We start from the raw sequence: 27866 nt of genomic DNA, 5'->3' as shown, positions 1-27866 counted from the left end.
TTATCAATATCTCGTGCTTTTTAAGAAAAACACCGATCAATCAATTTGAATTAACTTCTAAGTTTTTTAGGACCTGGTTGTATCCAGGATACAACTTAGTTCGCGTTAATCCTTAATCAATATCTCATGCTTTTTAAGAAAAACATCGATCAATCAATTTGAATTAACTTCTAAGTTTTTTAGGACGACCTAGTTATATCCAGGATACAACTTAGTTCGCGTTAATCCTTAATCGATATCTCGTTCTTTTTAAGAAAAACATCGATCAATCAATTTGGATTAACTTCTAAGTCTTTAGGATGATCTGGTTATATCCAGGACATATGCCCCCCAAGTAATTAGGAAAGGGTCTTTCGTGGTTACTTGACATTACATCCACAAATATACACAATAATGAAGAAAGATTTAATTCTCATTACTTAATAAACAAAAGATGGCCTTTCTGATTAAGCCTTACAAAGGTATCATTGATAATATTTCTTCAAATGGATAGCGTTCCAAGTTCGTGGGACTGCTTCTCCATTAAGCCGAGCTAACTTATAGGTTCCTTCTTTTATGACCTCGGTTATTTGGTAGGGTCCTTCCCAGTTTGGCCCCAACACTCTGTCTTTGGGATCCTTACTGGCTAAGAAGACTCTTCTGAGGACTAGGTCGCCAATGCCAAAGGCGCATTTTCTGACCTTTGAGTTGAAATAACGAGTGATCTTTTGCTGATAATGCGCGAGCTGTAGCTGTGAATCTTCTCGTCTTTCATCAATCAGGTCGAGGGACGCGCAGAGCAATCCGTGATTGCGGTCCTGGTCAAATGCCTGGACTCTATGCGAGGCTACCTTTACTTCGACAAGAAGGACTGCCTTACTCCCGAAAGCCAGGGAGAAAGGAGTATGACCCGTCGGCGTTCGATGTGAGGTCTGGTATGCCCACAATACCTGGGGGAGCTGTTCTGGCCAGACTCCCTTGGCTTCGTCCAGTCTTTTCTTAAGGCTCGCCTTTAGCGTCTTATTGACGGCTTCGACCTGCCCATTTGCCTGGGGATAGGCCACGGAGGAGAAGCTTTTTACAATGTCGCGCCTCTCACAGAATTTGGTGAAGAGGCTGCTGTCGAACTGCGTTCCATTGTCTGATACAACCTTCTTTGGCAGCCCGAATCGGCAGATAATGCTTTTGACCACGAAGTCAAGGACTCTTTTTGAAGTGATTGTTGCCAGGGGTTCTGCTTCTGCCCACTTGGTGAAGTAGTTGATAGCCACCACCGCATAACAGACTCCTCCCTTTCCAGTAGGGAGGGCGCCAACCAAGTCGATTCCCCAGACCGTGAATGGCCACGGGGACAAGATCATCTTCAACTCGACTGGGGGAGCTCGGGCAACTGTGGCGAATCGCTAGCACTTGTCACATTTTTTGACATAGGAGATCGAGTCCTTTGACAGAGTGGGCCAATAATATCCTTGCCTTAAGATCTTCATGGCCAAGCTTTGCCCCTAGTGCGATCTCTGCAAAAACCTTCGTGCACTTCCTGCAAAATGGTCTTCGCTTTGCCTGGCAGAACACATCGCATGAGAGGTAGAGAGTGCCCACACCGGTATAATATCCCATCTACCACTGTATACCTTAGAGCCTAGTAAAGTACCCGCCTTGCGTCATTGCGCTCTTCAGGCAACTTTCATGCTGTGTGATATTCGAGGATGGGGGTCATCCAGGTCGGTCTGGTGTCGATCATCTTGACCTCCGCCCCGACTTCCTCTATGCTTGGTTTCTCCAAGAACTCTACCAGCACTAACCCCAAAGTCTCCGTCTCCCCAGAGGTAGCGAGCTTTGCGAGGGCGTCTGCATTGGCATTCTGCTCATGAGGTATCTGCTCGATTGAGCCCCGTTCAAATGCAGATAGCTCGACTTTTACCTTGGCCAGGTAAGCAGCCATCTTGGTTCCCCGTGCTTGGTATTCACCTAGCACCTGGTTTACCACGAGGTGGGACTCGCTGTAACATTGAACGGAGCTGGCCTTCAGCTCCTGGGCCACCCTTAGCCCGGCCAGTAAAGCTTCGTATTCAGCCTCGTTGTTGGATGCCTTGAATCCGAATCTCAATGCCGAGTGGAATCTATGTCCTTCTAGGGATATCAAAATGATTCCAGCCCCAGAGCCGTTCTCGTTAGATGAGCCATCTACGAAGACCTTCCATGAGGCCTGGACTAAGGAGGCCTAGGGTGAATCTTCCACAGGATCTTCTCGGAATCCTGTGCATTATGCCACAAAATCAACTAGGGCCTGGCTTTTTATTGCAGTTCGCGGTGTGTACAAAATTTCGAACTGGCTGAGCTCAATAGCCCACTTCAACAGACATCCCGATGCTTCAGGTTTTTGCAAAACCTGCCTTAAAGGGTGATCGGTTATGACATGTATTGAGTGGGACTGGAAATACGGCCTGAGCTTTCGGGAGGCCGTAATGAGACAGAAAGCCATCTTTTTCATCAACGGATACCGGGACTTAGCTCTGAGAAGCCTCTTGCTGATGTAATAGACTGGCTTCTGAGACCGGTTTTCTTCTCGGACCAATACGGCACTAGCTACATCTTCTGTGACAGCTAGGTAGAGGAAAAGAGGCTCTCCTGCCATTGATTTGGACAGTATGGGTGGCTCGGCTAAATGTTCTTTCAAGTCGAGGAAGGCACGTTCGCACTCCTCGGTCCATTCGAACTTCTTATTCCCCTGGAGCAGGTTGTGGAATGGCAGACACTTGTCGGTAGATTTAGAAATAAACCGATTAAGGGCTACCACCCTTCCTGTCAGGCCTTGGACGTCCTATCGTGATCGAGGTGAGGGAAGCTCGAGCAACGACCTAACCTTATCGGGGTTTGTTTCGATTCCTCGGGTATTGACGATGAAACCCAGGAATTTTCCAGATGCGACCCCGAAAGTGCACGTCTGCGGGTTAAGCCTCATGCCATATTCTCTTAGTATCTTAAAGCATTCCTCCAGGTCGGAAACATGGTTATCGGCAGTTTTTGACTTGACCAGCAGGTCGTCAAGGTACACTTCCATGTTCTTCCCGATCTGGTTGGAAAACATCCTGTTTACCAACCTCTGGTATGTAGCCCCGACGTTCTTCAGCCCGAATGGCATGACTTTGTAACAATAAGCGTTAGTTGGGGTCATGAAGCTAGTGTGCTCCTGGTCAGCCGGATTCATGGCGTTCTGATTATAGCCCGAATATGCATCCATAAAGGACATGAGCTCGTGCCCCGCCGTGGCATCTACCAATTGGTCGATCCTTGGCAAGGGGAAACAGTCTTTGGGGCAAGCTTTATTCAGATCGGAGAAGTCGATGCAGGTCTGCCATTTCCCGTTGGGCTTCGGGACCAACACAGGATTGGCGACCCAGACCGGGAACTTAGCTTCGCGGATAAAGTCGCACTTTAATAGCCGGGCTACTTCCTCTTCTAGGGCTTCAGCTCGGGTTGTTCCTAAGCGCCTCTGTTTCTGGGATTTCGCAGGCACGCTTTTATCCAAATGGAGGGTGTGCATGATGACGCTCAGACTGATCCCCACCATGTCCTCATGAGACCATGCGAACACGTCCAGGTTCTTCTGCAGGAACTTAATCAGCTTTGCCTTCCTCTCGCCACATAGATTTTTCCCGAGCTTTACCATCCACGAGGGATTCTGTGGATCAATATTTACCTCCTCGAGCTCTTCGATAGCTTAGAGCTTGGATTTATCCTCGTCCATTCTGGGGTCAATATCATCACTTAAGATGATATTTTTCCCTTCGGCATTCTGAGGTTTTTCAATCTCAGGATTAGGCGCAGGTTCCTGAGATTCCTCATTTCCACCTTGGAAGGTCATCGTTAACTGCCCGGGTTTTAATTTTCCCTTCATAGAAATGCTGTAGGATTCCCTGGCAGCAAGTTGATCGCCACGGACCGTGCATATCCCCATGGAAGAGGGGAATTTTAGCACGAGGTGGCGGATGGAGGTAACGGCTTCAAACGCTATTAGTGTAGGTCAACCCAAAATGGCATTGTACGCGGCGAGACAATCGATGACCACAAACTCGAGTAGTTTCGAGACTGTCCGAGGTCCCTCTCCCAAGGTGATCACCAGCTTGATCGTTCCTATTGCCGCCGATCCTTCTCCAGAGAATCTGTAAAGCATCATGGAGGTGGTTTTCAGCTCGGTGACAGACAATCCCATCTTTTCCAGCGTGGACCGGAACAGTAGCTTTACCGAGCTCCCATTATCGACCAGTACTCTCCTAACCCTCTGATTAGCGAGTTGCACGGCTATGACCAGGGGGTCGTTATGAGGGAACTGGACGTGGCTGGCATCTTCTTCAGTAAATATGATTGGTTGCCTCTCCAATCGTTACTGCTTTGGTAGATGCTACTCAAGGATGAACTCCACTCCATTATGAGCCTTAAGTTCGTTGACGTATCTCTTTTGGGCACCTCTACTCGTGCCAGCCACATGGGGACCTCCAGAGATCGTGGAGATCTCTCCTCCTATCATGGGAGGAGGGACGTCCTGATCTACCCGTGACCCGGGCTGACTGACCAGGACTTCCGGAGCTGGATGGCCTGCAGGAACTCTATTCCGCACATACTGAGCCAAGGGTCCGGCTCTGATGAGAGTTTCAATCTCATCCTTCAGGTGTCTACAATCATCGGTATTGTGGCCAATGTCATTGTGGAACCGACAAAACTTGGAAGGGTCTCGCTTACCCTTCTGGTGCTTTAACGGTTCCGGCTTCTTCCAGGGGAGGCAAGCAGAATTTGCTAGGAAGATGTTCTCCCTAGAGTAGGTGAGCTCGGTATAAGTCGCGTAGACCGGCTTAAATTTTTCTATGGACTTGTTCTTCTTTGGGCAGTGTTGGTTTCCCTCGCTGCTCCCCTTTCTCTTGCCTCCACCAAACTGGTTATTCTGTGTAACGGTCTGGGTCGCTGTCACGACCTCCGTTCCCACTCCAGCAGGCTGTTCAGGGGCCTGGCTGGTTCCCGCGGCTGAGGCTCGCACCTCCTCCAGGTTGATCCATCCCTGGGCCCTATTTAGGAATTCATTTACGGTGCTGACTCCCTTCCTTTGTATCTCTTCCCAAAGTCCTCCACCGACAAGGATCCCAGTTCTCAAAGCCATGAGCTTGGAGCTGTCATCTGCGTCTCTGGCCCAAGCAGCAACGTTCGCGAATCTGCTCAGGTAAGCCTTCAGAGGCTCATTGGGTTGCTGTCTTACGTTTGCTAGGGTGTTGGCCTTGACGCGGGCAGCCTGGGAAGCTCGGAATGCTCTCTTGAAGTCAGCAGAGAAAGTTTTCCACGAGCTGATTGACTGCTTCTTACTCTGTTTGAACCATTGTCTGGCCAGCCCAGTCAAGGTGGAAGGAAATATTAGACACCTCAGCTCAGGACCAATGTTTTGGGCCATCATCAAGGTATTGAACATGCCCAGATGATCTAACGGGTCCCCGTCTCCGTTGAACTTGGACAAGTGAGGCATACGGAAACCAGGTGGATATGTCGTTGCTGCTATGCTGGGGGCGAAGAGTTCAAGTTCGTCCCCTGAATCATATTCATATTTTTCTTTTTCTGATAAGAGTTTCCTCATCATCTCCTCCATCTGAGCCAGACGCTCAAGGGTTTTGTCCTGATTTCCTTGGTTTTTCCGGGGCTGTTCAACAGCTCCGGATCCATTGTACGCGTTTGGCGGGTTATTGTCCCTCCTATCTAGAGATAGGTTGTATAGGACGTTCCCGCTGTCGCGTACTTTGGACAGGTCTTCCCTTTGGCGAGCACGGCTGCCGTTTCCCACTGGGTCTCCCCTTTGAGAGTTTAGAAGATCTCGAAGGTCGCCCCTCGGGGCGACCTGAGGACTTTGCGCCGAGCTCAAGCGTTGGCGTAGGTCTCCGATGGAGAGGTCACTTCAACGGCTTCCGATCCAATAGCTCCCATTTGAGAAGCTTGGAGCCCGCCTCTCGGGATGAGGACCCGGGACTTCTCTGGGCGCTCGGCTACGATGGGAAGGTTCGACGGAAGGAGGATTTCTCCTACTGCTCCCATGAGCCGGAATGTCTAGGACTGGCCAGGGAGGAGACAGGTATCTTATTGGTGAAGGAGGATGCCTGACCGGAGATGCGATCCTAGTCCCGTCAGGGCGAATCAGGTTAGGTCGGGGCCGCTTCGCTCTACCATCCTCCGCGTCCTGTGCTCGGCGATCTGAGCGGGGTGCAAGACGGCTAGCCGGGGTGGGCTGTTGCTATGAGCCCTCCTCGGATCTCCTTCGCGAGCTCCCTCGAGCCCTCCTGGGCGCGCTCGAGGGCGGAAGCGAACTGGGAGTTGAGGTCCGGATCAATCAGCTGTACTGCTGCCCGGCCCGAGGTAGTTCTTCAAAAGTGGTTTCCCGGTGGTGCGATGTGGGAGTAGAGTTTGATGTCGGGGGTTTGACCGACTGGCTAGGCCTGGACCGTTTACCCCGGCGAGACTTATGAGTCTCACCTTGCCTCTTTCCGACGTTAGCGTCGGTTGTAAGAGGGGGTAGTCGGGCCAAAACCTCTTGAATCTGTTGGTTAGCTTTCGCCAGCTGACTCCTCAGCTGTGCATTTTCCATTTCCACCGCCGTGTAAAAATCTGGGTTCGGATTGGGCGGTCGGGGAGCCAAACTTCCAGTGTCATCTTGGCCTATTGGCTGCTTGCCCAGCCGCTGCTGAACCTCAGGGTTCTGATCATCGGAAATGGCGGCATGATGGGCCTCCTGCCCATCACGTTGGTCCGCCTCGTTACCATGTCTTGAGCGAGTGACTACCATGGTTAGGTATTTGCGATAGCACCAATCTAATAGCTCTCAATGAAAGCACCAAATTGTTGACGTGGTTCTTTGGCAACAGATAATTAATAGAGTAAAGAGTGGGATTAGTGCTAAATAATGAACCGTAATAGATGAGTGATCTCAAAGTAAAATGATAACACAAATACTTTTTTAGGTGGTTCAAAGGTTAAAATCCTTCTAGTCCACTAGCCAATATTATTGCTATCCTTCTGATATTCTTTACAGGGTATTTCTTTACAAAATAGAATCCAACCCTTTGCAACTCCCAGGGTCTCCATATTTATAGGGAGAGGGCATCTGGGGGTTGGCAAGGGAGGTCATCCCGTGACCTTCTTACCCATCATGTCACTTTTGTGACATTCATGATTAATTCCTAAAACCTGACAATGAAGTGTGGTCTGATCAATAGGTAAGGGGGATAATGGGCCGCACGGCCCAACCCAGTCGTGGGTGCTTGAACACGAACGTTTATGTTGTGTGTCCGAGAATTCAGGGATGGATCAGACACGTGATGTCTGATATATGCACGTTTACATTGCGTGGTTGACTTTATAAGGGGTCAGAGGTGCCAACTCAAGCTCGCACCTCGAGCTTGATGTACTCTCAGCTCGTGGTGTCCATACTCTTGACCCGACTCCTTAGTAATCTCATTAAGCCTTTGGTTACCTCGAGCTAAAGAGGTAGGACCTGGTAACAGAAGCTCCGGGTACATGACATCCACGTGGCTGATATAATTATGCCATTTCTCAGCTCGCTAATAGCCAGTGGATATTTAGGGCGTACATATTGCATAGAGTTGTATTTTCTTACCATTTCCATTGAGGCAAAAACTATTTTTCCTAATATTCAAAAGCTTATTTTCCCCTAACTCAAGAACTAAGGGATCTCTCTCAGATATCGAAAATGCTTTATGGAATTATCAAGCCTCAAGGTGTTTCTAGCCAAGTGCTTTAATGAATAGAAATGTTGTGTCTTTCAAGTGAGCAATAGGCTCCTATTTATAGAGTTTAGAGACACCCTTTGAATTTCAAATTCCACCAACCCCCATGGCTGTTACCAATGATTAATTGGATTTTTATGGAATTAAAAATGAGATTTGGGAGTTATTTGGGTTTTTGGAACCGTTCAACATATTTGGAAAAAACTAAAAAATTGGCCTGAAATGTACCTGTGGCCGCGGCCAGGGACATTAGTGGCCGCAACCACTGCTCTCTGTCCCCTAGGCCGCAGCCACCATCATTCAGTGGCTGCGGCCACAACCCAGTTTTAGCACACCAATTTATGTTGTTTTTCCAAACGGCTCTAAACCCTCCCAATTGATTTTGTAACCCCCAAAACACATCATTGGGGTTTAAATCATATCTCTAACAGCCATTTCACATATGGCTTTATGAAATTCATCACAATATTGTGTAACACCAAATTTACACAATAAAGGGTAATATTTGGAAGTTACAAATTTGTAACACCAAATATGTTACATATTTGGGTATATCTCATATATCTAAATATTGTAACTCTCTATTATATTTTACAATATGTGACACTCTTTATCACATTTATTTAATCTAAAACATTATATTATAATATAATATAACATTAACTTGTCGTCCTCCTGTGCCCCATAGCCCAAAGACTCAGGCTTTCAGGAGTTTTTGCACACCAACTGTCTGCCCCCCAAGTATGCAATACCCGGAAGGTCAGTTGGGGGCTTTAACTTTGCCCCCCGAGCGTATATCTCAGGGCTTCCGTTCGCCTTTCAAGATCATCTCACAACTCCTCAGGCTTGATGTCCTCGGGAGGTGATGTTAATTCGTACTAGCGCTACTAAGGGTTACTTTTAGGGTATACTCCTCAAAGTATTTAGCTATGATCCCGACAACGTGTCAAAACTATGACTCGGTTAGGGCTTCCCGGGTGCGATGTCCATAGGAGCTGTTCGAGTACAAATGACTCGGGCATCTATTCACATCTCGAAGATTAGGATTTGGTTATTACTCCTCGGGCATGCGTTGTCCCCGGGAGGTAACCTGAATCTCTAAGTTCGCATTACTAGACTTTTTACATTGGGTTTTCTCTAGGTTTTCTAACTATGGGATCCTGCGACATTAGGGGTGCTTCACTCATCAACTAGCTAAGCTCCCCATGTCATAGACTTCCCCGACTCTATAATATTTGGAGGACTTGGGCATAACTCCTCAGGCGCAATGTCCACGGGAGGCATCCCAAGTCTGCCCTGGGACCAAGTACAAAGTACTCAGTCTTCTGTTCGCATCTTGAGATCAAAGACTTGGTCAGAGCTCCTCGAGCTCGATGTCCACGGGAGATAACAAAAGTCTATTCTCGCGCTACTAAGATTGTGTTAACTTTTAGGTGCTAAGCCCTATTCTGCCTAGAATAAGCTTAGTCTCCTAGACTAGACTTAATTAGTTTCCTAGGTTTTTCTATACTTGGGGTGGTGACACTAGGCTTACTCCGTTTGACAAGCTTAGTTTCCTTGGTCTCTCCGTGCAAGTCGTGTGATGCTGTCCTAACTCCATGCCCCCAAGTGACCGGAGACTAGTCTGCGTTCACTTGTTTAGGCCAATGAGCGGGTGCTCTTATAAATAGTAAAAACAAAATAAAGGAAACTAATAAATATAAGTACACAATAAATTTATTTCCTACCGTGTTTTACATACACGGTTTTCGTTAAATGTGCTCGAAGGCTACAAAGGGTACATAAATTAACAAAGTTCATTGCTCATATTACTAGTAATACTAGCAAAGATGCCTGGCATTCCAGGCATGAGGAATCAACTCCCCACTTAGTCGAGCCAATTTGTATGTCCCCAGTCACACAATGCTCTTGACTTGGTTTGGGTCTTCCCAGTTTGGTCCCAACACTCCTGCACTGGGATCTCGGGTGGCTAAGAAGACTCTTCGCAACACCAGGTCTCCGACCCCAAACTTTCTATCCCTCACTTTAGAGTTGAAATACCTGCTTACCTTTTGCTGGTAGGACGCTACTCAAAGCTGAGAAGCTTCACGGAGCTCCACCACGAGGTCCAGGGATTCTCGCAGTAAAGCATGGTTCATGGTCGGGTCATACGTATCCCGTCGGTGCATGGAGATTGTTGCCTCAACTAGGAGCATAGCCTCATACCCATAGGCCACGGAGAATGGTGAGTGGCCGATGGAAGTCCTGGTAGTGGTGCGATATCTCCACAATGCCCTAGGCAATTCCTTGGGAAAAGCTCATTTTGCCTATTCCAGTATTTTCTTCAAAGTGGACTTGAGTGTTTTATTAACTGCTTCCACTTGGCTGTTTGCCTGCAGGTGGGCCACGGAGGACAAGCTCTTGATAACTCCATGTCATTGACAGAATTCCGTGAATACTTCACTATCAAACTGCAACCCATTGTCGGAGACTATCTTTCTGGGGACCCGTATCGGCAAACGATGTTTTTAATGACAAAATCCAAGGCCATTCTAGATGTGATCATTGCGACTGGCTCGACTTCGACCCACTTCGTGAAGTAGTCTACGACCACTATGGCATACTTCACCCCTCCCTTTCCTATAAGCAGGGACTCGATGAGGTCGATACCCCAGATAGCGAAAGACCTTGGGCTGGTCATCTGCATAAGATCATTTGGAGGTGCTCAGGGGAATTTAGCAAAATGCTGACACTTGTCACACTTCTTGACATAATCCATCGCATCTCCATTCATGGTGGGCCAAAAGTATCCTTGCCTCAAGATCTTTTTGGAAAGACTTTGCCCCCCGACATGGTCTCCGTAAAAGCCAGCGTAAACTTCTCGGAGTATCAGACTGGGCTCTTTCTTGGACACACATTGGATCAAATAACCTCGCCTATATAGCTTACTGTCCATGATTATGTACCGCGGTGCCTGATAGAGCAGCTTTCGAGCTGCCTTATTATCTTGGGGCAGCTCATCGGAGACAAGATATTTTATTATTGGCTCCATCCACCCTTCTCAGGGTTGTATAGCTTCCACCTTGTCGGTGTTAGGGTTTTATGCCCTAATTAAAACCCAATTTCTTTGTAATATCATTTTATTATCAATAGAAGAATATAAATCATTTTTTGAGTTGATCAATCACTTTGCTCACATGTTTTATTTTCATGATTATTTGTTTAATATAAACTTCTATTAAATCCCGAGCATATAGCTAATCATATTTATAGTGACGTCACAGTGGAATATAAATATAATTATATGTTCAAAATAATTTAGTCCTAAGATTAGTCAGTGCACAAGATTTACACTGACTTGCCAATCTACGGTATGATCTACTTACACATTGTGGTGTTATGTTCTTTCCAGAACATTAGCAAAGTAGATAAGATCGGATGTATTTGTTACATTGGATTGGACCGATATTGACAGTTGATAGGATAAGTAAACATACCATTATTATCAGCTCTAGTCATACCATATAGTTGACCATAGGTCAATTCAATCTTAATTCTGAGTGGTTAGTATTCTAATTGATTGTATTATTTGAGTTCTTTGACTTGTTCGTTACCAGCTTACCCTACGGACTAGCCCATACTTACATCTTGGGAACTCGGTAGTATAATTGAGTGGGAGTGTTAATCATAGATATGAACATCTATAGCTTCTGATGAAGAAGTGAAATGATGGTTTCCTTTTAATTTGGTTCAAGGTGCTAAATGATAGAGATCTCATTTTAGTAATTAATATTAGTTTACTTAAATATCATTTACAAAAAAACTAAGTGTTTTAAGGATAAAATACAATGAGGGGTAAAACAGTATTTTAGTCCCATCTCATTGTAGACCGTCTATAGAGGATTGAATGACAATTATGGTTGTAACAATGGATAATTAATAGCGTATCTATCTTTGTTATAGAGCGTTCTATGAATTCAAGAGTGCAATTTTGAGTCTTTAGTGGAGTCACGAGGAATTAATAAGTTAGTAAATTTATTTGTTAGATTTATGATAACTTATTGGAGCTTGATTTCATAGGCCCATGATTCCCACTTTACCTTAGATAAAATCATCTAGATAGTCTCAATTAATTGATTTAATTATCAATTAGAATCATCAAAGTTTACTAGGTCAATTTTGGATAGTTTCACAAAGTTATGTAATTTTGAGAAGAAAAGATAAATTAGGGCAGATTTATTAATTAAGATAAATTGTTATCTAAATTAATAAATAAGTTTAAATCAAGGTTCAAATTATAAATAAATAAATAGAAAATAATACATGCCTTGATTTTAAGTCCAATGAGCTTATAATCAAATGGGAAATTTCACGGGCCTAAAGCCCATGATAATTTCAACCTAGGACTGTTAATTGGCTATTATTTTATTGATTTTTTAATTAAATTAAATGGCATAATTGAGTCTATAAAAAGGAGTGCTACTGGTTTTAGATTCTCTCTAAACACAAGTCCTTTTCTAAGCCTCTTTATAATTTTCTCTTCTTCTCTCTGTATCTATCTCATGTGTTGAGAATTTCCCACTCTAGTCTAGGTGATTCTAAGGATACTTTGGAAGACTGTGAAGATTATAGAAGATCGTTTTTGTTTCTTGGTAATACTTTGCGACAGAAAGGATACAAGGGTTAGAGAAACTGAAGGAATGACTCATTCATTCCGCTGCGTATACTGTAAGTATTCTTATCATTGTTTCTCTTTGAATTAAATTTTAGAAAAATGTTCTAGGTTATCACATATTAATTTGTTTAATATTAGATCTACATGAAAATAAATAAAGTTCTTGTATAAGTTTTCTCAACAGTCGGGAGCTGAGATGCTCGGAGCATCCAAGTAATCAATGGGGACCACATTGATCAACTCAATGTCTTTGGTGGTGGCCAACTTAGCCAAGGCGTCATCATTGGAATTCTGCTCTCGCGGTACCTGCTGAATAGTGAATCTTCTAAAGTTATGCAGCATTTCTTGAGCCTTTGCCAGATATGCTGCCATTTTTGTTCCCCAGGCCTGGTACTCTCATAGTACTTGGTTTACCATGAGTTGAGAGTCACTAAAAATTTCGAGGCCCTCGGCCTTGAGCTCAAGTGCTACTCGGAGTCCAGCGATTAACGCTTTCAATTCTATTTCATTGTTAGAGGTGTTGAACCCAAAACGGAGTGTGCTATGCACTCTGTGCCCCTCGGGGGAAACCAAAATGAGTCCAGCTCTGGCACCATTCTCATTTGAAGACCCGTCCACATACAACTTCCAAGCTGGTTCGACCACTGGGACACATTCAGGCTTCTCATGATTCCCTGTACACTCGGCGATGAAATTGGCCAGTGCCTGACCTTTTATAGTAGCCCTCAGATGGTAGGTAATGTCGAACTGACTCAACTCCACAAATCATTTCAAGAGTCTTCCCGATGACTCTGACTTTTGAAGGACTTGCCTAAGGAGATGGTTTGCGATGACCTTAATTGGATGCACTTGGAAGTAGGGTCTTTGTTTTCGAGAAGTCACCATGAGGAAAAAAGTTAACTTCTCCATTAGCGGGTACCTAGACTCTACTCCGAGGAGTCTTTGGCTAATGTAATAGATGGGGTGCTGAACAAGGCCTTCCTCCCGCACCAATACAGCACCAATAGCACTCTCCAAGACAGCCATATAGAGCAGGAGAGGTTCTCCATCTAATGGCTTGGACAGAATCAGAGGGTTTGCCATGTGCGCCTTGAGCTGCTGGAATGCCTGTTCGCACTCTTCCGACCATTCAAATCTTTGACTTCTTCAGATCACATTAAAGAAATGGATGCACTTGTCCGTTGCCTTGGAGAAAAAATGACTCAAATTTGCGAACCTTCCTGTCAAGCTCTGCACGTCTTTATGCTTCCAAGGAGACGACATCTCGATCAGGGCCTTGATCTTCTCAGGGTTTGCCTCGATTCCCCGAGTACTGACGATGAAACCTAGGAACTTTCCAGAGGCAACCCCAAATGTGCACTTTTGGGAATTTAATTTCATTCCGAACCGACGAAGCACCAAGAATACCTCAACCAAGTCACCCACATGGTCAGGAGCTGTCTTAGACTTGAACAGCATGTCATCCACGTAGATTTCCATGTTTCGCCCCAGTTGGTTTTTGAACATCTGGTTTACCAGTCTCTGGTAGGTGGCACCAACATTCTTCACTCCAAAAGGCATCACGATGTAACAGTAGACACCCTTATCGATTTGAAAACTAGTGTGCTCTTGGTTCGCGACATGCATACATATCTAGTTATAACCTGAGTATGCATCCATGAACGACAAAAGATCGTAGCCAGAGGTGGCATCGACCATCTGATCTATCATGGGAAGTGGGAAGCAGTCCTTTGGACAAGCCTTGTTAAGGTCCGAGAAATTGATGCATGTCCTCCAAGTGCCATTTGGCTTTGGCATAAGAACAAGGTTGGATAGCCACCTTAGGTATTGGGCTTCTCGGATAAATTTGTTGGTGATGAACTTGTCTACCTCGACCTTGAGAGCCTCTTTCTGAGTTTGATCAAACGTCTTTTGCTTTTACCGGATGGGAGCAAAGTTGGGATCGACATTCAAGGTGTGGCAGATGATGTTTGAATCAATGTCAATCATGTCAGAATGCGGCCATGCAAACACGTGTTGGTTTTCTCGGAGGAAGTCTACCAATGCATCTTAGACTTTCGACTTTAAGCTTCCCCCAAATTTTATTTTTCTATTGGGGGTGGAGGTATCAAGAACTACCTCCTCCACCTCTTCTATTGGTTCAATGGCTCTATCATCTTGAACCCTCGGGTCCAATTCGTCGGGCCCGGTCTCCTAGACAGCCTGTACCTCCAATGCCTCGGGCTGCTTGGGGACTACTATCTCCACCACCATCACGATGGTCTTGAGAGACACATTGTAACATTGTCTCACCACTTTCTAGTCTCTGCGAACGGTATTAATCCCCGCCTCCGTGGGGAACTTCATGCACATGTGGCAGATGGAAGTGACGGCTCCAAACTCTACCAAGGCAAGCCATCCCAGGATGGTGTTATATGTCGAGGAGCAGTCTACCACCACAAAGGTGCAGTATTTGAAGGCCTGGCGAGGGACTTATCTAATTGTTACAGGAAGCTTAATCTGCCCCATTCGAATGAGGGCTTCTCTCGAGAACCCGTAAAGGGTTGAGGTGCACGAGGAAAAATCTGCAGTGGTCGACCCTATTTTCTCGAAGGCTGACCTAAATAGGATGTTCACTAAACTCCCGTTATCCACCAGAATCTGCTCCACCATTTTGTTGGAGACTTGGCTTTCAATTACCAACGGGTCGTGGTGCGAAAATTGTACTCTCTGAGCATCGTTTTCGGAGAAAATTGGTCAGTCATTCGAGGCATTTGGGCAGGCAACTAAGCCAAAGCCATCACCTCGTCGTCATGATTTAAAGCTCGTGCGTACCTGTTATGCGAGCCTTGGTAGGTACCTCCCAGGTGGGGCCCTCCTGAAATGGTTCCTACTTGTCCATTCACTAGAGAAGGTCCTCAGACCACTGTATGTTGCGGGGCCACAAGAGCAACTGCTAGGACCTGCAGAGCAATTGGCAGCGCGAGCACCCCAGCTGCGGGGAATTGTGCCTAACGCACTCCACCCTTAGCATATTGGTGGAGATGTGCCAACTTGATGAGGTTTTCAATCTCATCCTTGAGCTGGCGGCACTCATTGGTGTGGTGCCCTATGTCATTATGAAAAGGACAAAACTTGTCTGGATCTCGCCTATCCCTGTCCCTTCGGATGGGTTGTGGTTTCCGATAGTGAACATGTTGTTCCGTGGCCACGAATATATTCTCTCGGGAGTCTACCAAGTCAGTATTCTCGGAGTACTACGAGACATACTTCTCATTAGAGACAGTTCCCTGCTTGGCCAATGCATTTCCATTTCCCTTGGGCTTCTCACCTTTGCCCTTGCCCTTGTGTCTATTGCCACTAGGGGTTTGACTGGGTGCAGCAGACTGGGATGGAGTGGCAACTCCAACACTGAATGCAGGCTGAAAAGCATTGTATCCAATGGGCGCTGCTCCATATCCTCCCGGGACCATGCTAAAACCAGGAGTCGACACGACACTGAAACCTGTGGGCGGGACGCTCAGGCTGGGCTGGACTCCTCCCAAGCCTGGTTGGTTAGAAGCGTAAGGGAAATATTGGATGCCCGATGCCATGGGGCCAGATTTAGTTGGAGTGAGGAAGGTGACGGGTCCTCCAAACGCTCCAATTTGGGCATCTTCCCAACTGATATACTCTTGTGCACGACGAATAGAGTCATCGAGCCGTTGGCATCCCCTCCGCTGGAGGTCATCCCAAAGCAAGGACCCCCCCGCGGATGCCAGCCTGCAAGGCCATCAATTGCTGGCCATCATCAACCTCGTTTAATGTTGGCCAAAGCATTGACCTCGAAGCTCACCTTCCAAGCTCCTATGAATTGCCTTCGGAAGGCAGATGACAGCTGATGCCACGAGTGAATGGACCCTAGTTGGTGCTTCTTGAACAACTCGTCTCGTTAAAGTGATCAAGAACATGCCACATTTAGCTCTGTTGAACATAGAGAGGTGGTCAGTGGGGTCCCAGCCGCCATCATAGGGTGGGATGGCCGACATCTTTAAGCTCTGTGGCAAGGGGGCTTCCACAATGTGGGGAGCGCATGGATCCACTTCTTCATCTTCCGATTATGAGTCGTGGCCTTGCCGTCTGGGCATTCTTAGCATGATCTTCTTCAGACTCTTTAACTCTGCTCGGAGTGGACCGCGGTCTCGGTTGACGCTTTACGCCGAGTTATCTCTTCTTCGGGCGTTGAGGTTATCCCGTAGGTTTGATAAACCTTTCCTAGTGGGTTCACGCCCATTGGCCTAATTACACCTTCGGGCATTAAGATTGTCCCATAGGTCAGCTTGACCCCGGAACACGCTGTTATCCTCGGGACGAGCCACCTCGGTCTCTCCATTGGACTCAATATTCTCATCATTTACCGAGATACTGATGCCACATTCTTAGTTCTGTAAGACGTTCCTTGGGCGAATCCTCGGATCGTTGTTCCTACGGGGTTGGCGAGGTCCTAAGGGGACACTACCTCCAGGCCTCGCGCGATCCGTATAGACGTGTCGGGGCGGAACGACATGAGCTCCACAGGCGTTGACAGCTTGGCAGTGTCCTCGGGCCCCTAGACCATTACCCCTATCAGTCTACTTGGGAATCTGGTGGTCCTCGGGATCTTGACGAGTCTTCTTCTACTTTGGAGCAGGATTATCATCAACTTTTCCTTTGCCACGATCCTGTTGCGACACTGGGGTTCCAACTCTAGCTGGATGCTTGGTGGGCACTCCAATTGGCAGATCTCGCGCCTCTTCAGCTGGGTGCTCGGGGGGCACACAGGTTGTATTGACAGGTGGCACTCCAACAGGGTGTACAGTGGCATGCCAGTTGGGTGCCTAACTGGTACATTACTGTTGGGGTCCACTCGTAGCCCTTGGGCTACAAGAGTTGCCTTCATGGCAAGTACCATCTCCTATAGGGCAGCGATGTTACCCTTTTGGGCATCAATCTTTTGCTGCTGGGTGGCCACCTGTTCACGGAGCACCATCACCTTCGGTGTTTCCTCCGCGTCCATGGGGTGAGGGTATTATTCCTCATAATACTCCTGGTCGACACTGTCATCTTCGCTGTTGTACTCGACGTCTTCGTCATAATCCTCCATCATTTCAGGCATGTTTTGAGGTGGCTGTCAACTAGTCTCCCATCCTTCAACTCTGGTAGGAGGGACTACGTCGTCTGTGACATTTCTTCGAGTGGTTACCATGGCTGTAAATGTTCTGAATGCTTTCTTTAAACTCTCAATGAAAGCACAAAAATATTGAATTCCTTTTTCGCTATTAACATAAAGATGAGAGATTAGAGAAATGAACAACAATAACACAATAATTTTTACGTGTTTCAGGCTATAAAAGAGCCCTAGTCCACGAATCTCTAGTATTAAGGAGATTAGAAGCTTGCTAAGGCAATCTCCAATGGGTTTTCTCAAGCAACGTTTATATTGCTCTGAGTATAATGTTATCTTTCTCTAAAAATTCCCAACCCTTTACAATGAGATCCCCAACCCTATTGATGGGGTCATTAATTGCTAATTATTTATGATTAATACACACTCTCCCTGTTATTGGGGTATTAATACCACTTTAATGTATTGGGTTGCATTAACTAGACACCATGGCCCAAGCGATAAACGCTGGGCCTACGGTAGAAAGTTACCTACTTTATGAGGAACATGTCCTGTCACACGTATTTTCTTATCAGGCGACATAGTAGGAGTGCGAATTGTTGAGTCGTACAATTGACAAAATTCGAGGACTACTAACTAGTCTTTGGGGCATGGCCTCGGAGAGACGTCCATGCCTTACCTTTATTCGAGGACGTGGCTTCTAGCTAAGATACCCACCTTCCGAGGACTGATCCTTGGGGCGTGACCTCACTTGAAGTGGCACGTGTCCTTGCCACGTGCCCTCTCGAATTTTCATGTGTCATTTGGTGAAAACATATTCAACAATGATAATAATATATGATACATAATCTTAATTTTTATTAAAAAAATTATTATTTAATTTAAAAAGACTCATTTTATACATATTTAAAAAAATTATAAACAATGTTATGATTTAATATTTCATATAATATATATTTAAGTATATGTAGTTTTTTTTTATATATAATATTATTTATTTATTTAAAATTTATATATATATATAAATTTAATAAAAAATTAATTAATAAATTCTATATATAAAACCAAACAAACTACTTGCATATGGTTGTATCTAGAATATATACAATTATTTCCTACGCTTGTGCGACACCGTTTTCGGAAATTTATTTATATTATAGTAACTTATTTCTACACTACATTATTTACTTATTTTAAAGTCGCGTCATTTTCCACTTGATTTTTGCCATTTGCGTACAAAACTCCAGACAAGCAAAAGAGCTCGGCACGCAGCCAGCAATGGTGGGTGTCATCTTTTTGTTTCATTTTTCAGCATAGAACTTTCATTTTCGTCAAATTTCCACAATACATATTAAGCCTTCCTTTTACTTCGAGTTTAACTCTCTTTGTTCTCTTGATTCGCGTTTAGGGTTAGGGTTTACTGAACGGAGGTGCTCTGGTGAACTGGCAATCTCAAACCGTACTCATTGTCTGTACAAAACCTAGGTGTTTAGTGGGTGTAAGGTGTGGAGGCGTTTTAGGCGGAGGAGGCTATGAAGCGAGGGAAGTTGGACTCGCTGATGTCTCCCAGTCGACTCAGACTGCTGCAAATGCTGATGGCTTTATTGTCTTTTTACATGCTCTTCATGAGTTTCGAAATCCCTCTGGTGCTCAGAACCAGGTTTGGGTCGGGCTCAACCGATGGGCTCTATGGGTTTATCGGCGACAGCTTGCCCAAACCGCTTGAGAGCGAGGAGGATTTGGTTGATAAAGACTCCCCAACTCGTCCCACGGAGGACCCTTTTAGCCAGCCGTATCGAACCTCAGAGAGACGCGTTCGTGAGTTCAAGAAAGTTTCCGGTTTGGTGTTCAATGAGACCGTCTTTGATGGGAACGTTGGTAAAGATGGATTCTCCGAACTTCAAAAGGCAGTGAAGCATGCTTGGGTGGTAGGTAGGAAGCTCTGGGACGAGCTTAAGTCTGGGAAAATTGAGCAACAAACAGCCGGCAAGCCAGCTAACCGGTCCGAGCAGTGTCCTCATTCGATTACGCTTTCTGGTTCCGATTTTCAGGCTCGAAATCGAGTTTTGGTGCTTCCTTGTGGGTTGACACTATGGTCTCATATCACAGTTGTTGGTACACCGCGTTGGGCTCACGCTGAATATGATCCTAAGATAGCAGTGTTGAAGGAAGGAGATGAATCGGTTATGGTTTCACAGTTTATGATGGAGTTGCAGGGCTTGAAGACCGTGGATGGAGAAGACCCGCCGAGGATATTGCATTTCAATCCGAGGCTGAAGGGGGATTGGAGTGGAAAGCCTGTGATTGAGCAGAATACGTGTTATCGGATGCAATGGGGTCCGGCGCTTAGGTGTGAAGGATGGAAATCAAGGGCCGATGAAGAAAGCGGTAGGTGACTGGGACGTCTTTTCTCTCGAAAATTTTCTCCCGTAAAAAATCAACATTTTGCATTGAACTGAATTTAGTCTTCAAGGTAGATGATTACAGAGTGTACTTACAATCTATTTCTAGCTAAATTAAACAAACTGTTTCAGGGCATGGTCCGAATTGGGGCAATCATATCATTTCTGTGGTAGGACCTTCAGGAAAATGCCCAAAAGTTGATTTTTATCTTTAAAAAATTCAGATTGGTCCTCTTACTCCTGAAAGTTTCATTCTATTTTTAGTTTCAATTCTGCATATTCACTCACTTTTTCTCCAAAACAAGCTTTGAGTAGATTCGATCATATTAATTTATTTTAACATCCACCAATACTGAATTTTTCTATTTGATGAAGTTGATGGACAGGTGAAATGCGAGAAGTGGATTCGCGACGATGATAGTCACTCAGAAGAATCAAAGGCCTTGTGGTGGTTGAACAGGCTGATTGGTCGTACCAAGAAGGTGACCATAGATTGGCCGTATCCTTTCGCAGAGGGCAGGCTATTTGTGCTTACCGTGAGTGCTGGCTTGGAAGGTTACCATATCAATGTTGATGGTCGGCATGTAACTTCTTTCCCATATCGCACGGTAAGCATTGTTTTGGCACTTCTTGAAACTATCCTAAAATCCAGGACATACTAATTCTGTTTTCTTCTGTTTTTTTAATGTCTTTAGGGATTTGTTCTTGAAGATGCCACAGGACTTTTTGTGAATGGGGATGTGGATGTGCATTCTGTATTCGCGGCCTCATTACCCACATCACATCCTAGTTTTTCGCCACAAATGCATCTTGAGATGGCTGCTAGATGGAAAGCTCCAAATCTTCCTAATGGTCGAGTGGAACTTTTTATTGGCATCCTTTCTGCCGGTAATCATTTTGCTGAACGGATGGCTGTAAGGAAGTCATGGATGCAGCACAAGTTAATTAGATCTTCAGATGTCGTAGCTCGTTTTTTCGTGGCACTTGTAAGTCAGAATGTGCATCGGTAAATGGATGGCATTTCTTTAGTTTTGAAACATCATTTTTGTATTAGTTTTCCTGCTGAGGTCATTATAGGTCTGAGAATTTCATTTTTGACAGAATGGAAGAAAGGAGGTAAACATTGAGTTAAAAAAGGAAGCAGATTATTTTGGTGATATTGTTATAGTCCCTTATATGGATAACTATGACCTTGTTGTGTTGAAGACGATAGCAATCTGTGAATATGGGGTGAGTGGTGTCTGAATAAGATTTTCCTACATTTGTATCTTTTATTTCTACAGTTGTCAATTTTAAAATTTATATGGCTATTTGTCTTGTCAGGTTCGCACGGTTACTGCAAAGTATGTGATGAAGTGTGATGACGACACGTTTGTTAGGGTAGATGCTGTGCTTAAGGAGGCACACAAAGTTCGTGGAGATAAAAGTCTCTATATTGGAAACGTCAACTACCACCACAAACCCTTCCGTCATGGCAAATGGGCAGTGACATACGAGGTATGAATTCTGCTTGGTTCTCCATTCTCCTATCTGATAGTCGCCTTCTTTGCTTGCTCTAAATCTGAATGAGAATTGATTACAATTTTATTTTTTGTATATCTCCTTGAACGTTGGTGTCTTGTATGAAACTCTATATGTTCGGGAAAGGATTTTGATGTGATTCTTTATTGCTGCTGGGGACAATCTGCTAATCTTGTAGAAATTGGACGACGGCATGTTTTTATTGCCTGCTAATTGTCTAGCTTAATTCATGTCTGATGGCATATTAGCATTGTGATGCAGCGGGTTTGAAATAATGAGCAAACCTCAAACTAGATCTATGGCAAACAAAGGGGAAAACCCCAAACAAGAGAAACTCTTTCTCAAGATTCTATTTCAATATATGATAATCTGCTAATACATTTTCTTTCTTAGGCATATGTAGTCCTTAGTAAAACTAACAAAAATAATAAAATAACAAACTGAGGATAAAATACTGTTCTAGACTATTCTTGATAATTCTAGATAGTTCTTCTACATCACATTGTTTGCAGGGTAGTCAATTTTTTGTTAAAACAAGTGGGGCATAAGTAGTTCGTATAGTACTTCTTTGTGTGTCTAAAACCATCAATCCTGCAGAAATCTAAACCATTATTCTAGATCTGAATCTAATATTTTCAAAAATTCATTTTGCCAACTTCATTTGCTGTCGGTACGTTGAACTTGTACTTATGATCTTACCACATACATATACATTTTTGGCTGAAATCAAGGAATGGCCAGAAGAAGATTATCCACCTTATGCAAATGGTCCAGGCTACATCATATCCAGTGACATTGCAGAGTTCATCATATCTGAGTTCGAAAAGCACAAGCTGAGAGTAAGTCGGATCAATCTTGCTTTTTGTTTTTTCTTTGTTGTATTTATGTTCGTAAAGTCAATGGTTTGACAATTACATGAATGTTTTATTATCGCTCAGTTATTCAAGATGGAAGACGTGAGCATGGGCATGTGGGTTGAACAGTTCAACAGTTCAAAACCCGTATATTATCTGCATAGCTTGAAATTCTGCCAGTTTGGTTGCATTGATGATTATTACACTGCACACTACCAATCACCTCGACAGATGATTTGCATGTGGAGCAAATTGCAGCAAAGTGGAAGACCCCAATGCTGTAACATGAGATGACAAAAGATAACACATAATTTAAGATAGTATTTCTTCTCAAACTTAAGAAGAAACAACACAGGGTAACTGGTTTTTGCAGTCATAGTAAGATTATTACATCTCTGTAGATATTCGGAAGGATTAGATTCTAAGTCACAGTGGGGGCAGCCTCTGCCCCATTCCAAATTTATTTAATTATACACCTAGTATAGCTTCCTGATCCCGGCAATGCAATTCATCTTTTGTATTCTTTCCTATTGCATATACACATACAGACATTAAACTTGTACTTCGAATAGTGGACAGTTCACTTATGGTCAATGATATTAAATGCATCTCAAATTTGCCACAGATTTGTCTCTCGTAGTGATTGAAAGTGTTTTCCAGCTCTGCTTTATGATAAAAGTTTTGCTCCCGCATTTTTTTTTCTTCCTTTATAGTGATGTTTAGTTGTTTTTTTTAGGGATTGATCACGGACCTCCCAAACGAGGGAATGTAATCGGAAGAAAAGTACAAATAAGCCAAATAGCATTATGCTCTTAACCATTTCTGTGTGGCCGATAGCTTTTTTATTTACAAAGTGAGCAAATGATTTCACATACTTGCTGAACTTGCACATTAACCAGATATTTAGTAGGTTGGTGGGCTATTAATGTAATAAAATAACTTATTGGGCTTCTTTTTTGTCCACCAACCTAAATCTTATTTTATATGTTCTCTGTCTATGTGCTTTGTATATTGCTTTCTAGGGCAGGGAATAAAGTGACGACGATAAAGAAAGAACAATCGTAATAAAAGTGATTCTCTTATATCGGCTGATGTAGTACTCACAAGAAGTGAAAAAGAAGAACCTAATTCCAGAATCTTATTTTGGTACCATTAGACATTAGTTACTTTACAAATTTGTTGGCACTCAAATCACCCGAGTCATCCATGATCTTTTATATTAATAATATATATAATATAGAACTGGTTTAATTTTTTATTTGAATGCAGTAAGTTTTAAATTTTGCTTCATAATCATAATTGGTACATTTGAAACTTCAACATAATTTAAAGATAAAATGAGCTGACAATATCATGCTGACGTTTGAGCTTTGCCCCCAAGAATGCAAAATGATAATTACCCTTTCTTCCTCCCTTATTAATAATTAACCAAACATTGCTTTCGCTCCACAATAATATTTAGAATCAGCCCAAAAAAAGGTCGAAAAACTTAGTTTCAAGTCTACAAGACCCAAACTAATAGCCACACCAACAGTACTGCTCCTGCCAGAAAATGAATGTACAATAATTTAGGAGCAATAAAAGAAAATTATAATAATAATAACAACAAAGTAAAATGTACCAAAAGCAAAGCCACATTTTCTTACCTGTCTTCCATGGGAGAAGTCTTGAACCAAAGTTATAGTTCTGTCCAAAATAACAATCAGAAGTAGAATTAATCCCTGAAGCACAGTTACATATGAATGAGTTATAAGGTCCAGTGTGGCCACACACTCCGTAACTCTTTTCACACTCGGCACAAGTTCTAGGATACTCATTATAAACACTAAACTTATATTTCAAAGCCATCCCATACTTCCAACTATCCGGGTCAGATTGTCTTCCGTTAAAGCTGTAAAAGCCAGAGTAAGAAGTGCACTTCAGCTTCTCCAAATCCATGTCATACGCCGGTCCGAGATCAACCGGCGTATAAACACAACACGTGGAGATAGGGAGGTTGATAGTACTAATAGCTCTACAAGAGTACAAGAAGCTGCATATGGGGACTGTTCCATGATTATCACATAGTGGGACTCCGTAATGATCAGAGCCGTTGGCTCCATCAGAGTGGTAAATTGGTGACGAGGAAAGAGAACAGTCAAGTAAAGCGAAGACTGTATCGTCGTGGAAAGAGAAAGGGGCATCCGAATCGAGGCCAAAGCCTTTGGAGGGTTGAGTGTTGATGCACGAGCATGTGGACATGGAAGGGTCTGAGATGTAGAGGACTTCGTTGACGTAGTCTATGGCTGTGACTTGGTAAGAACCGGTGTGAGTTGTCAAGGTGAGTTGCTCTTGGCCATGATCGTCTATGGTGTTGCACGTCACGTATTGTTGGAAGCGGGGGTCACCGCAACCGGGGCCGCCGCCGAAGGGGAACTTCAGAGGGAGTTTGCCGCAGGTTCGGCGGCAGGTTTGGGATGAGACCATGAAAGGAACAAGGAGAAGGAGAGGGAGGAGGAGAGAATGGTTCTGAAAGATTGCCATTGTTTTTTTGTTTTGGAAGAGACTTGGGATAGTGATATCTAGTGAATCGGTGCAGGGAGTTTCAGAAGCTGAGTGTGTTGTGTGCTATTTATGTATAAGTTGAAATGATGTGTGTGTTTCTAATAATGCTGTTTTTGAGTATTTAATTCACTTGTTTAATGTTGGTTAAATTCCTGTACAACTAATAGCATATTATTTGAAATTTGTAATTGATTCTTTTTTAGCTTTATAATTTTTTTGACCCAGGAGTTAGTTAAAGGAGGTACAGATTTTTTTTTTCGAAACAAATAATAAAAATTAATTAAAAAAATAAAAATTACATTTCTTAAAAATTATAAAAGTTTTAAATAAGTGTTTTTATAAGCTAAAACCGAATTCGGAACAAAGTAGGAATTTGTAAAATTGTTTATTTATTAATTTGTACAAATAAAAAAATTAAATACTTATATATATAATTTTTTTTTTCACTTGGTGCCTAAGCCCCAGCTAATCCTTAGCCCCTGATTAGAATGTAACTTACGCATCAAAATATTTGTGAGTTGTGACAAGAGTGTGGAGTTTAGTTGGTGCACGTTTTACTGCATGTTTCATTGCTTCTAGTGTAACACACGTATTATATTAATGTATAACTATATATATTATTTTATGGCAGCTGTTTTTTTCTTTCTTTTTTGTTGGAAAATGAAGAGAAAGGATATATTGTTTTGTATACAATATATATTTTAATATTTTGTTTCGGTGTTAGATTGGTTGGCTAGGTAACTTTTGGTTTCTGCTTTATTCTTTTGTTAGATTCCTTCTTTAATTTTCGTTTTCATGCCTAGTAAGTTTGGTTTTATCAATATATTCATATAGAACTCGGAGGAATGATATACGAAGGTTATAATTTCATAATTACCGGTGTATGTTTATATATATAGACAAAGGGAGCACTTCGACATAATGAACTTTATAGGTCACCATATTAGGACACATCTATACACAAGCTCTTAAAAATTTATGTGGACATATCACGACATTAATTAAGAGTCCTTAAAAAATATATTTTAGGACACACAATGAGTATCCTAATTACTCATGTGAGTCCTAAAAAAATCTGAATAAATTTGAGTCAATGAAGACTTTTAAATACTCATGAGTCTCCTAAAATAGTTTTAAGGCCAAGTGGGCCGTAAAACCGGTTAACTAAATTACTCCCCATTCATTTACCCTTTTAGGATGGGGAATTTTACATTGTATGTTCAATAACATACTTAATTTTTTTAAAATGCCAAGTGTTAGAACATGAGTATTTAAAAGCCATCAAACACTTGAAGTTTATTCTTGGAGACATTCCCTTATCATATGTCATCGATGACAACATTCAGTACTTCAGGGATAAATTATGCATCGACATTTTTTATGAGAATGTGTACCCTTGATGTTAGAACATTTATTTTGATTTCGATGACACACAATAGTATATTTCTCCTTAGTTTTGTATATAAAAGAATATCTGTTGACTGTGTTTTTAGCCAACGATGTGAGAACGTCAATAACGACAAGCCTTCAAGAGAATGTAAACAACAACAGACAGTTTAATCAATGAAAGTAAATAACACGAGATTTTATAGTGGTTCAGCCCCAATAGTCGGTAATAGCCTAATCCACTTAGAGATTTTATTACTGTATTCACACTCAAGATCAGATGAACCAGTGTCAACTGAGTTTCTTAAATGTAAATATTCCAGAATACAAAAAAGGGATTCTCTCAAGAAAAACACACTTTCTCTCTCTAGAACACAGATTAATTCTCAATTTTCCAAAAGTCCCTTTACGATCCCACCAACCCTCTATTTATAGGCTTGGGATCCTCAACTGATATTCCCTGTAGAGAGGGATATTTTATTATTCATCTTATATTTAAATTACAAGAAATATTTAAAATACAACAGATTCCTCAATTTAAGTGAGGAATGAGAGATTCTCGGGCTCCTAGACCGATTCTTGCTGAAGTCGTTCCGGGGATTTTGACGTAGTCTCCTGGTCAAACACATGCATGTTGATTACATGAAAGTATTGGTCAGATATACTCCTCCAAGCTTTCCTTGGCCCAAGGTGATATATGCATGGCTCTCCTCGGACCAAGGTCATGCATGCTTGGCTCTCCTCGGACCAAGCTGGTCCGAGCCAACTTCCTTGGCCTCTCACCTCGGATAAGTCCGAGGCAATCTTCTTGGCTTCTTACCTCGGATAACTTCGAGCCAACCTCCTCCAACTAAGGTCCGATCGGACCTTGTGTGGCCTTCTCCTCGGACCAAGGTGGTCCGAGCCAATCTCCTCTTGCCTTCTCCTTGGACCAAGGTGGTCCGAGCCACTCTCCTTGGCATCTCACCTCGGACAAGTCCGAGGAAACTTCCTTTGGCATCTCACCTCGGATAGGTCCGAGGCAAGCCCTAGGCTCCTCCAACTATGTCCGATCGGACCTTGTGTAGCCTTTCCTTGGCGAAAATCTAAGTCCATCTCTTGGCTTGCATAGGACTTCTCCTCCTTAGCCTCTTACCTCGGATAGGTCCGAGCCAACCATCTAGGAAGCTTACCTCGGACACATCCGAGCCAAACACTTGGGAGGCTCTCCTCGGATAGGTCCGAGCCAAGCACTCAGGGGCTCCTCATGCTAAGGTCCGATCGGACCTGCTGCTTTTGTCCCTCGAGCCAAAGTCCAAACTCATCTTTTAAGCTCCTTGGACTTGGATTTGAACCAAACACTTGGTCTCTTCGAACTGGGGTCCGAGCCAAGCACACCTTAGCCCAAACATTCTCCTCGGGTGTATTTGACTTGACTATGGCATCTCTGAAGCAGTCCAAATTTTTCACTGATGCATTGGACTACTGCTAAGCCAGATCACCCAACTAATCCATGCCACGTGTCAATTTTTCTGCCACATCATCCTTTTCAAATTTTGGGATAACAATATCATTTCGAGTAACAAAGTCCATTAATACACAAATAAAAAGAGTAACAAAGTCCATTAATACATAAATAAAAAGATTAAC

At 43.5% G+C, this 27866-nt stretch overlaps 2 protein-coding genes across 3 annotated transcripts; one reads left to right on the top strand and one right to left on the bottom strand.

The window, feature by feature from the left end:
• Positions 1 to 18678: 18678 nt before the first annotated feature.
• Positions 18679 to 22931, top strand: LOC133823163 (hydroxyproline O-galactosyltransferase GALT4-like). Its single transcript, XM_062255772.1, has 8 exons — positions 18679 to 18811; positions 18939 to 19918; positions 20308 to 20540; positions 20628 to 20918; positions 21034 to 21162; positions 21256 to 21429; positions 22185 to 22292; positions 22392 to 22931. The coding sequence occupies exons 2-8, from the start codon at positions 19063 to 19065 to the stop codon at positions 22599 to 22601; spliced, it is 2001 nt and encodes a 666-aa protein (XP_062111756.1). The 5' UTR covers positions 18679 to 18811; positions 18939 to 19062; the 3' UTR covers positions 22602 to 22931.
• A 649-nt stretch (positions 22932 to 23580) lies between these two features.
• LOC133823164 (uncharacterized) lies at positions 23581 to 24933 on the bottom strand. Of its 2 annotated transcripts, none has more exons than XM_062255774.1 (2): positions 23954 to 24933; positions 23581 to 23843 (listed from the first exon to the last, which is right to left on the bottom strand). In XM_062255774.1, exons 1-2 carry the CDS (start codon positions 24828 to 24830, stop codon positions 23809 to 23811), a joined length of 912 nt encoding a protein of 303 aa, XP_062111758.1. In that variant the 5' UTR covers positions 24831 to 24933; the 3' UTR covers positions 23581 to 23808. The 2 variants fall into 2 exon arrangements, with proteins under 2 accessions (XP_062111758.1, XP_062111757.1); XM_062255773.1 differs by having other exon boundaries at positions 23581 to 23849; positions 23954 to 24925.
• Positions 24934 to 27866: the final 2933 nt, after the last annotated feature.

The sequence above is a fragment of the Humulus lupulus genome, chromosome 3 (assembly GCF_963169125.1).
Source record: "Humulus lupulus chromosome 3, drHumLupu1.1, whole genome shotgun sequence".
NCBI lineage: Eukaryota > Viridiplantae > Streptophyta > Magnoliopsida > Rosales > Cannabaceae > Humulus > Humulus lupulus.
This window is presented reverse-complemented; position numbering and strand designations above follow the sequence as displayed.

Bases quoted from the DNA above. Each gene is read 5' to 3' on its own strand.
- LOC133823163 (XM_062255772.1), top strand. From the start codon at position 19,063: ATGAAGCGAGGGAAGTTGGACTCGCTGATGTCTCCCAGTCGACTCAGA. The intron at 20,541-20,627 runs GTAAGCATTGTT...TAATGTCTTTAG, and splicing joins CTTCTTTCCCATATCGCACG to GGATTTGTTCTTGAAGATGC. The intron at 20,919-21,033 runs GTAAGTCAGAAT...CATTTTTGACAG, and splicing joins CTCGTTTTTTCGTGGCACTT to AATGGAAGAAAGGAGGTAAA.
- LOC133823164 (XM_062255773.1), bottom strand. From the start codon at position 24,830: ATGGCAATCTTTCAGAACCATTCTCTCCTCCTCCCTCTCCTTCTCCTT. The intron at 23,850-23,953 runs GTAAGAAAATGT...ATTTTCTGGCAG, and splicing joins ACTTCTCCCATGGAAGACAG to GAGCAGTACTGTTGGTGTGG.